General features: G+C 41.2%; 1 protein-coding gene across 2 annotated transcripts in view; it reads right to left on the reverse strand.

The window, feature by feature from the left end:
• TEAD4 (TEA domain transcription factor 4) overlaps window positions 1–15906 on the reverse strand; it is a 46156-nt gene that overhangs the window by 17383 nt on the left and 12867 nt on the right. For both annotated transcript variants that reach the window (XM_084297733.1, XM_084297734.1), the window contains exons 2-6: window positions 8719–8783; window positions 7779–7841; window positions 3862–3996; window positions 2890–2933; window positions 81–136 (exon numbers count right to left, since the gene is read on the reverse strand). In XM_084297733.1, coding sequence (XP_084153859.1) covers window positions 81–136; window positions 2890–2933; window positions 3862–3996; window positions 7779–7841; window positions 8719–8783 — 363 coding nt within the window. The remainder of the gene's footprint in view (window positions 1–80; window positions 137–2889; window positions 2934–3861; window positions 3997–7778; window positions 7842–8718; window positions 8784–15906) is intronic.

Below are 15906 nucleotides of genomic sequence, written 5' to 3' on the forward strand. Positions count from 1 at the left end.
ACTGCATCATTTTTTTAAAGTGTTAGCTATTTTTGAAGTTAGCACAATTTCAAAGCAAGGAACTGCATTCTCTTACCTACCTGGTAGTGGCAGCGGAGGCTGTACAGCATATGGTTGTTGAGAAAAAGGTTTCACACTACAGATATACACAGAAAGATGGTTAAAAATAACAAGAAAATAACCAAAAAAAAAAAATAATTAAAAGGAAAAAAAAAAAAAAAGAAAAGACACTTGATCAACGGTTTACACAGATTAGATGATTAAATCAAACCCTTTTCATTTCTCCCAGAATGGCTTCTATTCTTCTACAAACCACTTTTCCCCATATTAATAGCCTATTGGTGTCTGTTACCAATAGCCTATTAGTATCTAATACTAATAGTCTATCTATTCCTATCTGTTCCCTGTGCCTGTCTGTTCCCTGATCTGCTCCACAAACATCAACAACAGCACCAGAAGAGAGCAAGAACACATAGCCAGGGTGAAGAATATAGACCATATCCCTTCCAGCCACTTGTCCTTTCTGTGGCTTAAATTGTTCACAGAAACATATCCTGTTAAGTTACGTGATAAAAAGTTTGTCTCCACACACTCAAAAGTAGCACAGAACAATGGCAGGCAGAACAACCTGAATTATGAATGATGGAACCTGGATGGTGACTGTAAGTCCAGTTCATGTGTGTGTGTGTTTATTTTTGTGGGAGGCAAACTAGGGAGATTGAAGACCCAGACCCAGCTACTGGATGGACCGTGCATCTACACCCAGCTACCAAAGCGATTCACTCTGTGTGTTTTTGCACATACATGTGTGTTTGTGTGTGTGAGGAACTGGTTGGTGACCTGCTACGGCACTTAGATGTGCACAAGTCGATGGGGCCGGATGGGATCCACCCAAGGGTACTGAGGGAACTGGCAGAGGAGCTGGCCAAGCCACCATCCATCATTTATCAACAGTCCTGGCTATCGGGGGAGGTCCCAGTCGACTGGCGGCTAGCAAACGTGACGCCCATCTACAAGAAGGGCCGGAGGGCAGACCCGGGAAACTACAGGCCTGTCAGTTTGACCTCAGTGCCAGGAAAGCTCATGGAGCAGATCCTCCTGAGAGTCATCATGCAGCACTTGCAGGGGAAGCAGGCGATCAGGCCCAGTCAGCATGGCTTTATGAAAGGCAGGTCCTGCTTGACGAACCTGATCTCCTTCTATGACAGAGTGACGCGCTGGGTGGATGAGGGAAAGGCTGTGGATGTGGTCTACCTTGACTTCAGCAAGGCTTTTGACACCGTCTCCCACAGCATTCTCCTCAAGAAACTGGCTGCTCTTGGCTTGGACTGGCGCACGCTTCGTTGGGTTAGAAACTGGCTGGATAGCCGGGCCCAAAGAGTCGTGGTGAATGGAGCCAAGTCCAGTTGGAGGCCAGTCACTAGTGGCGTCCCCCAGGGCTCGGTGCTGGGGCCGGTCCTCTTTAATATCTTCATCAATGATCTGGACGAGGGCATCGAGTGCACCCTCAGTAAGTTCGCAGATGACACCAAGTTAGGTGCGTGTGTCGATCTGCTTGAGGGTAGGAAAGCTCTGCAGGAGGATCTGGATAGGCTGGACCAATGGGCTGAGGTCAACTGCATGAAGTTCAACAAGGCCAAGTGCCGGGTTCTCCACCTGGGGCGCAATAACCCCAAGCAGAGCTACAGGCTGGGAGAGGAATGGTTGGAGAGCTGCCAGGCAGAGAAGGACCTGGGAGTGATGGTGGATAGTTGGCTGAATATGAGCCAGCAGTGTGCTCAGGTGGCCAAGAAGGCCAACGGCATCCTGGCTTGTATCAGGAACAGTGTGGCCAGCAGGGCTAGGGAGGTGATCGTCCCCCTGTACTCAGCTCTGGTGAGGCCGCACCTCGAGTACTGTGTTCAGTTTTGGGCCCCTCGCTACAAGAAGGACATGGAGGTGCTTGAGAGGGTGCAGAGAAGGGCGACGAAGCTGGTGAGGGGCCTGGAGAACAAGTCCTACGAGGAGCGGCTGAGGGAGCTGGGCTTGTTCAGCCTGGAGAAGAGGAGGCTCAGGGGTGACCTTATCGCTCTTTATAGGTACCTCAAGGGAGGCTGTAGCGAGGTGGGGGTTGGCCTGTTCTCCCACGTGCCTGGTGACAGGACGAGGGGGAATGGGCTTAAGTTGAGCCAGGGGAGTTTTAGGTTAGATGTTAGGAAGAACTTCTTCACTGAAAGGGTTGTGAGGCACTGGAACAGGCTGCCCAGGGAAGTGGTGGAGTCACCATCCCTGGAAGTCTTCAAAAGACGTTTAGATGTAGAGCTTAGGGAAATGGTTTAGTGGGGACTGTTAGCGTTAGGTCAGAGGTTGGACTCGATGACCTTGAGGTCTCTTCCAACCTAGAAAATTCTGTGATTCTGTGATTCTGTGAGTGAGGGGCCTGCAACAGCAAACGGAGTGGAGTTGCAGCCTCTGGGGTTCACATGCTTGGGTGCCAGCAAAAAGGGAGACAATGGATCCATGGATAGCTTCTGGATAGAGTGCACACACCCAGCTACTGGATGGATCCATGTCATTTGTTTATTTCATACAAACACCTTTACCTTGATCAGCCAGAGATGGGTAAAGGACGAGGCTGTTGGTGCCGTTTGTATTTCTACAAATGCTCAGAGTCTGTCTGTGTTGTTTATGAAGTCATAGGGTTTTATCTGTTTAAGACTCTCTTGTGACCCTCAGTTTGTCTTCAACTATGGACCTTAATTTAAGTCTCAGATCCACTGTTACGGAATCTGTCTGAGAACAAAGACCGCATTATCTTAGCATTTCATAAATCTTGAAATAGCTAATGGTGTTCCTCAAGGAGGATAAAGGAAGCACCTGCTTTAGACACTCAGATGAAGGAATACTCACTCTTGAGAAGATCCAGCTTGGCCTGGCAAAGGTCCTTGCCAAAACTGCAAAACAACAACATACAGGCAATGGTCATCACTCTCAGGACAGAGTTAAAAAGCCAGACTTGCCACTGTCTAAAGAAAGAAACTGCAGGCTCACAGACTTAAAGATGTGACTTTGCTACATTCATTCACTTCTTGATTTACTCGTTCTACTTTCTTGATTTAATACTTGTGGAGGTGCTCACTGGTCTTGGTTTTCTTTTTACATGTTACTGGTAGTGACATGCAAGAAACTGACCCAACAGTGTTTTTTAATGTGAAATGTTATGTACACGTTCTTGTACCTCCATCTTCTGAGGGATTCCCCCTCTTGGATGGACCATTTTCTCCAGGAAAACTTTGCAGAAATATTTTGGCAGAAATCACTGCTCAGCAAATCTTACTAGGTCCAACACAAAGAATGTAGGATGCTGAGAGGCCTCCTCTCTTAAAGTTTTTATGTAAGGGCCATCAATTTGTGATCTAAACACTCAGAATGAGGTTGGGAATGATGGGCTTGAGAAAGGGTTAGGGTGGCCCAAATTGTTTTATCCAAGATCCTGGACTAAGAAAGGGGTACAGACACCTAAAAATATTTCAGGAAGGTGAATACCCAGAGGATCTCTGATTGTTCTTTCACTTGTGTCATAAAATAAAATAAAATAAAATAAAATAAAATAAAATAAAATAAAATAAAATAAAATAAAATAAAATAAAATAAAATAAAATAAAATAAAATAAAATAAATAAAAACACTGTTATTTTGCATCAGTGTGAGCCAAGAATCAGACTCAAACTTTGAAGTCATATGATAGATTTACTCTACAAAGAAAATGCCTTTTGGTCCATTCTTTCCAATGTTTTCAGAATATTCCTGAGCAGGTCCCAACACCCTTTTAAGTATTCAAGTGTCTTCAGTCCAACTCCTCTAAGGCAATGATTCACTCACCCCAGAAACAGCAGGGTAGGCTGGTCGTGGGAGACCAGGCAAAGCCATTTTACTATGGAAGGCAGTTGCAGAGATAATCTGGGCAGATGACATTGTAGCCATACTCTGCATGGCTTTATCTTTAGCTGCCTGATCCTAAGGGCAAGAGTAGAAAGAGAAAACAGAATGATTATAATGATAAACCTGTTGCCTGGCCTAATGCTGCATACACAGGATTATCACCAGCTTCTTTATAGGGAATAAGTATCCCTAAGAAACTGGGCATCAGATTTGCCAATAACTATCCTAAGAACTCTTCAAAGCTTGAGTCCCTTATCCATTACTGTGTTTTCAATGTGACTAATCTTCCTTTCTGAAATATTGGGATCACTGTTTTAGACACTATTAAGCAATTGTACTTTCTATCTGAAGGTTTTTAAGCCCCACAGTTGAAATGTTTTGTTACAGAAAATATGACCTTAATTAAAAAAAAAAAAAAAAAAAAAAAAAGCAGCTAATTAGCTACTTGTTAACATGTTAACACAAAAGGAGTTTGTCTTCATCATTGCAAAAAGACTATCTCAGTTCAGGACTGCATTACTCCCAGGTAGAACTGAATGTTTTATTACCATTCTTGGGGAAACAGGAAATCTTAATAACCTCCCAGGGCACATACACAAGAACATTCTGTTTTGTATTTTAGCAGCACTGTGGAATTGTACACATCTTTACAGGCAATAACAGTGCAACAAACAGGGGGTCTAATGTATGGTTAAAACTAAGGACATTCTTAATTTCTTCTACCAAGAAATAACTGGACAAGCAAAAGTACTTTGCCACATTCTTCCTACATCCCTCCAACAAGTAATCTTTATCGCTTAGACACGCCACATTTATCCGTGGCATTATAATTATAATGGGAATGCCACAGATGAATTGATGGCTTGGAGAAGTTGCTGAAAGAGGTAAGCTCTTGTCCTCCTCAGGAATTCTCAAAACTATGAGATTTGTTAATTTTAGTAACTGCAGTAAGTTCTCACCCTTGGGTCTCCACTCTCTCTCCCCCTTCCTAGGGTTTTCTGAAGGTCATATCCCAGGGATACTGATGTGTGTAATGCAAAAACATTTGGAGGAAGTGTAACAAAAGCTCAAGAATAAATGATAACTTTTAAGTGAAATAATCTGAATGGGCACAACATTTTTTATGGTATCTATGACTCTTGTTAGTACCATTAAAATGTATGGAAGCATTTTAATTACTAAGAAAGTTCCTGAGTATCTCCAAAGTGAAGATTACATTTTTCAGAATGCAGTTTAAATGATGCCTTGGGTAATTTTTTAAGGATTACATGCAACATTATAAAGGTAAGAATTCCTTTTACTTTTATTTTTCCCATGACATTTCAAGTTGTCAGTGCAGAAAAGTGGCTTTTCTCTTCCTTTATTTTCTCTCTAGAAAAATCATATTTGTCAACCTGAGTTTTGTCAACTTGAGTTTATCCATGAGTTTATGGGGAGAAAGAATTAAAATTACTTATGGGTGTATTAAAATAAATAAATATTTTTTTAAAGAAAAAAAAAAAAGGAAAATTAAGAAGGCAAAAGATTTTCTCTCTCAAAATCTCTTTTGTTTTCATCTTTTGTTTAAATGCCTGTCAGACTACTGGAAAATAGCATGTTTTTGCTAGAGACATCTCCTTTCTCTTTTGCTCTTTCAGCTAACAATTCTCTAATTATTTATATTTGTGTTTCCAGTTTAATAATAAAAAAAAAAGCATCAAAAACTTTTCCCAGACATTAGCAATTTTTGTCTTTTGTTTTTATATTTTCAAAACACACTGGAATAAATAATAATAAAAACAAAACGTCCCTCTTTTTTCCTTAGTATAGTATCAATTAGCCACCCAAGACAGAAAACTACTGCCTTCTGGTGACAGATTTTTCTTCAAGCTTTACCCTACTGCCCACACCTCTATCTACTGTAGGAACAGTGCACACTTAAGGAAGAGACCCCAGTTTGCGTGGGAGAAAGTAGTATTAGACTACATGCTCTGAAAAGTCAGCACATAGCTGCTTGGATCTCTACTATATAAGTATGAATACATATACATAGTGTGGAAAATGAACGTTGATAGAAGAACATGCAGCTACCAGCAAGAACTTAGAGGAAGGGCAGTAACTTATGTGATTTCATTTCCTTACTCTGTGAAAATGACTAGGAAAAGCAAAGAAGTAAATGAATTGAATCAGTGCTACAGACTCGCCTCTGCAGGCAGAAAGGAACAGTCTGGTAGTGGGGAATGGTTCACTGCAGGCAGCAGGTAGAGCTCACAGCATGGCCAGAGGTAGTGTAAAAGGAGAACAACCAATGGCTTCATGGAGCTCCCCAAGACACCTCCATTCCCTGAGAACAAAAACGGCCAGCTCTTGTGTACTAAGTAGAAACAAGCTCGGCTGATGGACTTTTCAATCATGCCAAATCCCAGAGCTGTGACAAGCAAGGAACAAAATCAAGGTCACAGATATAAGCAGCAGTATATCTTTTAACACCCCAGGCAGTTGTTGTTTCCTACTCGCTCTAACTTGCCTCTCAACCAGGCCTCCACCTGAATTGACTGCTTAACAGCACCACAGGCTTCAAACTTTGGCAGCCCTACCTAGAAGCACTGAATTAGATAGTCGCAATTTGCGGCTCCTTCTCTTTATCAGAGCAGCTGGAAACACAACAGGCAAATTACAGACACCACAGGAGTTTCTAAAATGGACCTGGGAATGGGGTGAGGGAAGTGCACAGTCACGATCATTAGAGGCAATCACTGCTCACACTAGAGATGCATGCACTTCAGCACTGGTCAAGACTAGGTGCTAACATTTCATTCACAGAAAATCTACACCTTGTGTGGCTCAGGAAGAAGCTACATAGCCAGCCAAGAGAAATAGCGTGACAGCTTTCCACCTAAGAGTCTGGGCTGGACTGAGATATCAAGACCCTCACCATCACCTAAAGCATGCCATAACAAGTCAGAAAGGCCTTCCTTCCCTCACCATCTGAATGATTTATAATAAGCATTGGACCACACATCCTGCTCAGCAGGCCCTTTCTGGATGGGCTAGAATGGCCAGGCCCCATTCTAATGGGAGCACCCTCTTGTGCAATTGTCACCCATAAACATGACCTTCTTGATATTTCTGGCAATTCAGTCTGAGCCATTTCCCTGCTTCAGGTGTGAGTGGAAATAAACATCAAGAGGTATCAGTTCATTAACTTGATCTCAGAGCTCTTCCTACAGAAAGGAAAACACAGATTCACTCAGGCAAGTAGACAGAAGTCAACCATTTTCCTTATTAGCCCAGGCCTCTTCAAATTGGGTCTGAATTAATCAAAGGGCAAAGTCTCTTCAGCTAGTACCATTTTACATTTTCCCAGGTGGCTTTGTAACTTCCTTCCAAGTTCTGCTGACTCAGAATACTTTCCCAGGGACAACTCCATGTCAATACCACTAGTAAAGATAGAACTAGTACAGCCCTAACTGTAAGGCTACCCATTCCCAAGGCCCACAAAACACTATGGAGTGATTACTGGTCAACATTTGTGACCATAACCCCCTCTTTCTCAGGTGAACACTCTTCCCATGCTCCCAAGTCCAAAGGACATTCAGACTTGAAGGACAGCAGCATAAACCGGAGGTAGAAATCAGACACATCAAAATTTAAGTTATTGTTTCTTTACTCTTTAAATAGAATTGCCTCAGACGTCACAGAGCTCCAACAATACAAATGTTTGCACAACATTTCCTGGGAAGTACCTTTTCCTCTCCAGCTTACCACAATCCAGTGCCTAATCTCAGCCTTTTCTGAGGCTATTCAAAGAGGGAACGGATGAGGGAATGGCTGACTCAGGGGGCTTGTATGATATGTTAAAAGGATACCCATAATACCTTGAGCTTGGCTTGGATCTCTCTGGCTTTCCGCCTTGCCAGGACCTGGATGTGACTAGATACCTGCATTGAAAGACAAAATCCATCTTCATTGAAGAGGAGTATTTGGTAGCTGCTTGCAGAAGTAAACAGTTTACTTTATGCACCTTATGCAATAGGGAGTTATTTAGGTTTGTGGAGGAAGGGAGCGTTGAGGTAGTAATGAGATGCTTTTCTGAGCATAACTGTCATGAAGTAAGATGGGTTATCAACAAAGACAAGCCATATAAAGCCTTTTCCAATTCAAATGTCTTTATTAAACCAGAGACATCTTCTAAAACTGAGCAACCCATCCATGTATCTGGGGATTAAGAGTTCTAATCTCTTTACTCCCAGTCTTGGCCTCCTCTTGGGAGAAGGGAAACCCATGTTACATACCCTTGGCTACTATACAATGACTCTCAGAATCTGGGCTGAAACACATCATAGAATAGTTTAGGTTAGAAGGAACTTCTGGAGATCAACTATCAACCCTCTACCCAAAGGAGGTCCATGCTGCTCAGTGCTTTGTCCAGCATAGCCTGTACAGTCATTCCTAAAACACAGAAGTGCCTTTTTCATCACACGTACCATGTGTTTTCAAAATCACCATTGCTGTCTATTTGTCTGACCTGAATAAAGAATCCTCCAATGATGTTCACTGAAATGAATGAATAAAATCCCACACTGTTTAACAGCAGGAAGAATTGTGGGTCACAATATGGATGGGAGGTGGGAGTGCTACAGTCCTATTATCAAATGCCTGAGCTGACTCTTCCCACCACTGTTACTAACTAGCTCAGCACAACCATCTATTTCCACAAAAGCTAGAAACTAATAGCAAGCGCGTAGCAAGGAATTTGTTCTCATAAGCCTACAGTATGTGTAGTGGTCCAAAATAACCCCAAAACTTTACACCTACCTGTTTCCTTGTGCGTGTTTTCCCTGTTCTCAGCTTAATATAGCGAGCAATCAGCTCATTTCGGCCTGAAACAGAGAAATAATGCAAATAAAAGTTTAGAGAAACTGTTGTTTCGTTTTCCCCCCCCACCTTTTTTTCTTTTTCTTTCTATAGAGATTGCCAGTGCAGTGATTTTAGAAAGGCGATGATTAGTTCACATGGTAGGAGTCTAAGCAGAACTTTGGGCTACTAATGCTATTTCTCAGCTTGCATCTGTATAGCTTCCCAATAAAAATACAGTTTATCGATAAAAAAGAGAATCAAACACTTTGCTTAATAGTTTTCCTACCACAGTGTGTAAACTCCGTAGGCATGGATCAAGATAGCCACTATGAACAGAAAACAAACAAACAAAACCAACCAACTAACCAATCAAAAAAAAAAAAAATCCATTCACTCTCCATCATTCAGAAAGGCAAGAAGGAAGAACCAGGAAATACCTCAATACCTGGAAGTGATGGAGCACCTCATACTTCATTTCCAGACACACAAAGGACAAGAAGGTGATTGGAAGTAGTACACATGGATTTACAAATGGGAAATCATTCTTACCCAACACAGCTTCTGCAATGAGATGACTAACTTGGAGACCACTACATATTGAGTACCTCAACTTTAGTATAGCATTTGAAACTGTCTCCCATAAACCCTCATTGACAAGCAGAAGAAGCATGAGTTGGGTAAGCAGACAAGAAGGTGGACTGAAAACTGGCTGAACAGCCAGACCCAGAGGATTCTGACCAATTGCACAAAGTTCAGTTAGAGGCAAGTCTGTAGTGGTGTACTAGGCCAATACAGTTCAGCACCTTTATTAATGACCTAGACAATGGGACGTAATGCACCACAGAAAGTTCACACAAAACTGGGAGGAGTTGCTGATAGACCAGATTGTCTGTACTGCTATTCAGAATGTGTTTGACAGGAGAAGGACCTTGACTGGAGAAATGGTCAAACAGTAATCTCATGGAGTCCCACAAAGGGAAATGCAGAGTTCTGCATAACTCTAAGCATCAGCATATGCTGGGAACTGACAATTTGGAAAGCTGCTTTGAAGGAAAGGACCTGGGCTGAAAACAAACTGAATGTGAAGCAGGAATGTGCCCCTACAGCTAAGAAGGGCAACAGCATCCCAGGCTGCATTAGGAAGAACATTGCCAGCAGGTCAAGGGAGGTGATCCTTCCCCTCTCCTCAGTGCTGCTAAGGAGATACCTGGAATACTGAGTCCAGTTTGAGGCTCTTCAGCACAAGAAAGATATGGACATACTGGATTAAGTCCTGCAAAGGTCCATCAATAAATAAATAAATAAATAAATCGAAGATTAATGGACTAAAACATCTTTCACATAAGACTGAGAGTGCTGGACTTGTTCTCTGCCTAGAGAAGACTCTTGGATAGTTTTACCAATGAATATAAATGCCTGATGTGAGTGAACGAAGAAGGGCCCACTCTCTTCTCAGTAGTGCACAGGACAAGAGACAACAATCACAAAATGAAACTCATGAAATTCCACCTGAACACAAGAAAAAAATAAAATAAAATAAAATAAAATAAAATAAAATAAAATAAAATAAAATAAAATAAAATAAAATAAAATAAAATAAAATAAAATAAAATAAAATAAAATAAAATAAAATAAAATAAAACACCAACAAAAAACACTTATTTACTGTGAGGGTGGTCAAATACTGGAACAGGTTGCCCAGAGAGGTTGTGTAGTATCCATCCTTAGAGATACTCAAAACCCAACTGGACACAGTCTTGGGCAATTTGCTGTAGCAAAAGAGGAATCTCTCAAGAGAACCCTTCCAACCTAAATGATTCTGTCATTCTGTGAAACTAGGACTAAGAAAATAAACAACAATCGGTAAATATATGAAAATGGTTACATGGGATTTTGGAGTGTGAAATGATACAGTAAATTCTTTAGAGAAGACAGAGACAAGTAAGCTTAGTTTTGTGGAAGATTATGGGGAGCTCCAATAAACAGGAATGTGGGGCACTGTCTGAAAGAGGTGAAGAAATCCTTGTCTGAATATAGAACAAACAGTCATTGCAGGCTCAGACAGGCAGAATAGGTCCTTCAGGGCCAAGGGAATGAGCAGTGTAGGAAAATGAGAGGCCAGTACAGGGATACAAAGAAAAGACAGTCACAGTGATAAATGAGGAAAATGGTATTTATTATCAGCAACATGAATTGCAAAACACAATGAAACATGAAGCTACAGAGTTACAAGTACAGAATTTGAAATTGCTTGGAATGACAGCATGAAACTGCACAAGAATGAGATCCAGGATTTAAAAATCAGGAAGAGAAACAGAAGCGATGAACTACTGACAACTTCAGGAGCAAACAGGAGAATAAGGTTTAGACTTGATTCACAACTATCACCACAGCTGGACAGTGGACACCAAGATACAAGGCAGACTATGCAGTTCCATAAACAGGTTCACATGTATCAGCTCTTAACAAATATCCTTATTTTATTGTCTTTTTTTTTTTTTTTTTTTTTTTTTTTGAGCAGGAGTGTGATGGAGGAATAAAAAGCAGAAACAGAAAAGCAGTAGCTACACATCTGAACTCTAGGCTGATTCAAGGCAGGAAACATGACAGAAAGAGCAGGCTCTGCAAAATAACACAGCTGTGGTGACCACACTAGTCGTGATAGAATACCTCAATTAAAATTTGGAGTGGGAAGTATACAGCTGCAATGTCTTATATGGCCGCAACTGTTTGAGGAATGGAACAAGAACAAACTGGGATGCAAAGCCACAGCTCTTGTGAAGCTTATTTGTAACTGTTAAAAAGGCTTTATTTTCTGTGGAAAATGTATGGGAAAAACTTGTACATTAGGACATCATAGACATCAAGAAAGCAAGCAGTGGTAAGAAATGTGATTTTTATTCAGAGAGTTTACTCTTCCTTGAAAACATTGGTTTTATTCTAAATCCTTTTTCAACTCAAGACAGAAAAAAAAATAATGAATGTAAGGACAGATTCTGTGCTACAGATTCACCAGCCAAACCTTTAGGGAAGGGCTGACAATGTTACTAATTCCATCTATTTCACAGAAAGAACGTAAATTTCCATGATTGTATTTAGGCCATGTTCACCAAAGCACAGGTAGGGATGGGAAAGTGTTTTACCTTTACAGATGTTAATCTTTTTTTCTAATGGTATCATTACCAAAGTTCTCCTTATTCTCCTTGTGGAAGGATCAGGTCTGTAGCTGAGACAAGAAAACAGCTCCAGCTCCTCTATACGCAAATTAGGAACTGCTTTTGTGCCAGACACACAATGCACAGCATATAATCACTGACCTCTTCATTTCCCAGTTTCAGCATAGCATAGTGACATGCCCAAGAGATTTTTATGGGAAGAGCCACTATTGTTGCTACATTCCACCTGGCTGTTTTTTCAACCAGTGTAACCATTTTTACAAAGCTAACACCCATTACTAGTGACAAATATCCAGACCACCTTTCTCTAGTGCCAGAAATATATAGTTCTTCAAAGTCTCCATGTGATCCAAAGATCTCCATGGATCCAAGTTGCAAGGTAAGCAACTACTGAAGTGATGTTAAGAGGTGCTGCTCCCACATATATTGTAATATCTAGAATTTCAGGATGGTTTGGCACAATTCAAATGTGGGAAATAGGCAGAACAAGACAAGGTGCTCAAAACACATTATCTGCACAGAAACAAGAAGGAAAATGTATATACACCAAGATGGCCTGTTGTGGGACAAGGGAAAATGATTTAATGGAAGAGAGAGGAAAAATTACCCTTGAAAAGAAGTGGATGTGAAGAATTTCATGCAGACAAACTTTAAAAGGATGCACATTGGGTTATACTACAATTTGAACACATAAAAACACTATGGACACTACTGAAGTATGGGTCATCCTTGCATAACTAAATTTCAATGGATTATCAGACAGGTATAATAGATGGTATAGAATAAGATTAGATTTGTTGTGATTCCATGGAAGTCAATAAATTATACAAACTGACCAGTAAGACAGAGCACTACTCTGCTTCAATAGTAGAGAGCTGCAAGGCTATATTTGTGTGAGAAGATGCCATGAACTGCCCTGTGCCAGTCACAGTTGATTCTAGCCATCTCCAAAATGGACGAAAACATCCCTTTATGTACCAAAACCTTAACCAGTTAGAGAACCACATGCCACCTTTGCTCAAACATTTCAGAAAGGGCAATAGCCACTAGAGGCAGGAGACACATGAGGAGACAGACGAAAGGAATCACCAAAAGGAGATGTGAGGATGTGCAAAAGGAGACATGTAAGATGTGTGAAAAGATATATTTGGAGAAAAAAAAAAAAAAAAAAAAGGATGAGACGTGGAAGGAGATATTCTTGGGGATAAGGCTGGCAAAGTAATTTTGGAAAGAGGTGCTCCATGGCAGAGACTACAGAGGCAACTGCAGCCTGTAGAGGACCCATGCCAGAGCAGGGACAACTCTGAAACAACTGCAGCCCAAGGAGAACCCATGTAGGAGTAGAGGCACAGTAAGAAATAAGGAGCACTGGAGGAAAAAAACTGCATTATCTGCCACATCACCAGAGGAACTAGGAGGGACTAAGTGAATAAAACTAGGGAAGCTGAGACTGGAAAATGGGTTGGAGAGGCAATAAACTGAAGTTGAGCCTTTGGAAGTGGAAATTGTTTCCTAAAGTGTATGTTTAACTCTTTGTCTTTGACAAAATCAGCAAATATTGCAAAGCAGGCAATGCATTACACTGAAGAACACTGAGAGGAAGGGAAACTATTGTAAAAATTATACATATTAGAAGCTGGTGTAGAAATTCTGTAGAGAGAGAGCATTTAAATATGCATCCCCCAAATTTCCAGATTTAGAATTCACTTTCCTGCTTGCCAGCTTTCATATAAATGTACGAGACTTCCTCTTCCAGAATTGTGTCCTCACAAAACCAGGAAAAAAAGAAAGGTGGCAGAGTATGTTAAGCAAATAAAGATACTGGTAGCAAAAAAAAACAGACCACCCCCACAAAGACATTATCAACACAGGGATTATTAAAGATGGAACTATGCAAATTGCCAAGCTCAGTAATCTCTGAAGCAAGAATGTATTAAATTACCATGAACCAAAACTGCAAGAGAAACAAGTCCTAAGTGTCTTTTGTTTATCAGAAGTTAGATGTAAGCAGGTGTTACTCTACTGAAAGTCTGAAGGCTCATAGCCTATGGCAAGCATTTTATTTGTTTCACAGCTCTGGCTGTTGGGTAAGCAAAGGGTAGCACTCCTCACTTGGCCACAACAGGCAGAGCTGTCATAAAACATTGGATGGTTCATTTTTTAGAGCCGTGTAAAGTGTCCCTCAGTAATCTGATCATATGTTGTGTTCTTAGAATAACTCTTGCTGAGGCCTGCCATGGTCACCAGAACCTGCCAACAGTTGTGCCTCCTCTGTCGAAACCACGCATTGGGTTTCATGAAGCTCTAGCCAACATACCAACTGCAGCCCAGGACCCAAAAGCTCTTTATCCTCCCCTGAAGCCTTCCCCTTGTAAGCATGACATGAAAAAGAGAGAGAGAGAGAGAGAGAGAAGTAAAGAGATACTCTCTCATGTTCTTTACTTCTCACTCCTCACAAATAAATTTCTGATGACATCAATTTAACTCACACTCGCTCTCACACTGAATTGCAAAACTGTGCATTTCAGCAGCTACCAGGAAGACACTGCTAACAGAAGTGAGTAAAATGACTTTTTGATTCTCCATTCTTTCTACAGTTGTGAGCCTTTCAGTGTCAGAGGAGAGAAGTGTCTACATCCAAGGGAGAGGGGGAAAAAATGACGGCAATTCCACAGACAGAAAGCATTTCCAAGCCCACCTCAAAGCTTCATGCTGGCTTTCTGCTAGTACTAGTATATTACTGCTTGTACAAGAGGCGGAAAAGGTTTCTCTTTAAGCCTTGATATTTCTTGCACACCTATTTTCAAAGACAGGTAGGAGAACTAAAAACACTCTTCTGTGATGGATGAGAGCAAAGAACTCATTGTGATTTCTGCAAAATCCTTCCAGAAGGAAACTACATGAAAGTATCTGCTTCTTGATAGTGATACCTGTTCTGTTCTGTTCCAAAAGCTACTGTGTGTACCTACCTACCTGTGAAGTGCAGCAAAGACAAGAGATCTAAAAAAGCAACTATCCAGGTGTATCCAGTGAAAGGTTAATCAAAGCAAGGTCAAGAAAGCCATCTCAACTATCATTTCAGAATTCACAAGAAGAATGTGAATCTGTTAGAACAGGTCCAGAGTAAGGACACGAAGATGATCAAGGGGCTGGAGCACCTCTCCTATGAAGAAAGAATGAGAGAGCTGGGGATATTCAGCCTGAAGAAGAGAAGGCTCTGGGTAAACTTATTGCAGCTTTTCAATACTTAAAGGAGGCTTATAAAAAAAGATGGAGAGCAACATTTTGTTCAGGCAGACAATGACAGGACAAGGAGGAATGACTTCAAACTAAAAGAGGGGATATTTAGATTAGAGGTTAGGAGAAAATTCTTCTCTCAGGGTGGTGAGGCACTGGAACAGGTTTCCAAGAGAAGCTGTGGATGCCCCATCCCTGGAAGTGTTCAAGATAAGGTTGGATAAGGCCCTGGGCAACGTGATCTAGTGGGTGGCATCTCTGCCCATGATGGGGGCAGTGGGGGAGGCCGAAACTAGATGAACGTTAAGGTTCCTTCCAACCTAACCTATTCAATGATTTTGTGATTCTGTGAATATGACACAAAACTAAACATCCAGCAAGTTACTACAGAATGACACTTAATACAAAACCATATAATGTTCATGAGAGCATGTACAATATGGGATTAACTGACACTGGCCTCTGCCCTGGTCCCTACTTCCTTGTACAGCCTTATTTTCTGCCACTCAATGCATTGCTTCCTCCTCCCATCTACCCTAAATGCCTTCCTGGGCATCACCTTTTCCACAAACAGGGCTGCATATTTCAAAACCACATTTTTGTCTTTCTGTTGGCTAATCCCATCTTCTCAGCAAGATGCACACTCAACTCTTACTGATATCATCCTTAACATTAGTTTTTATGCTGATTTTATTAGATCCCTCTGACACAAATCATTTTTTCCTACCCAAGA

Source organism: Netta rufina (assembly GCF_964035555.1).
Source record: "Netta rufina genome assembly, chromosome: 1".
Classification (NCBI taxonomy): domain Eukaryota; kingdom Metazoa; phylum Chordata; class Aves; order Anseriformes; family Anatidae; genus Netta; species Netta rufina.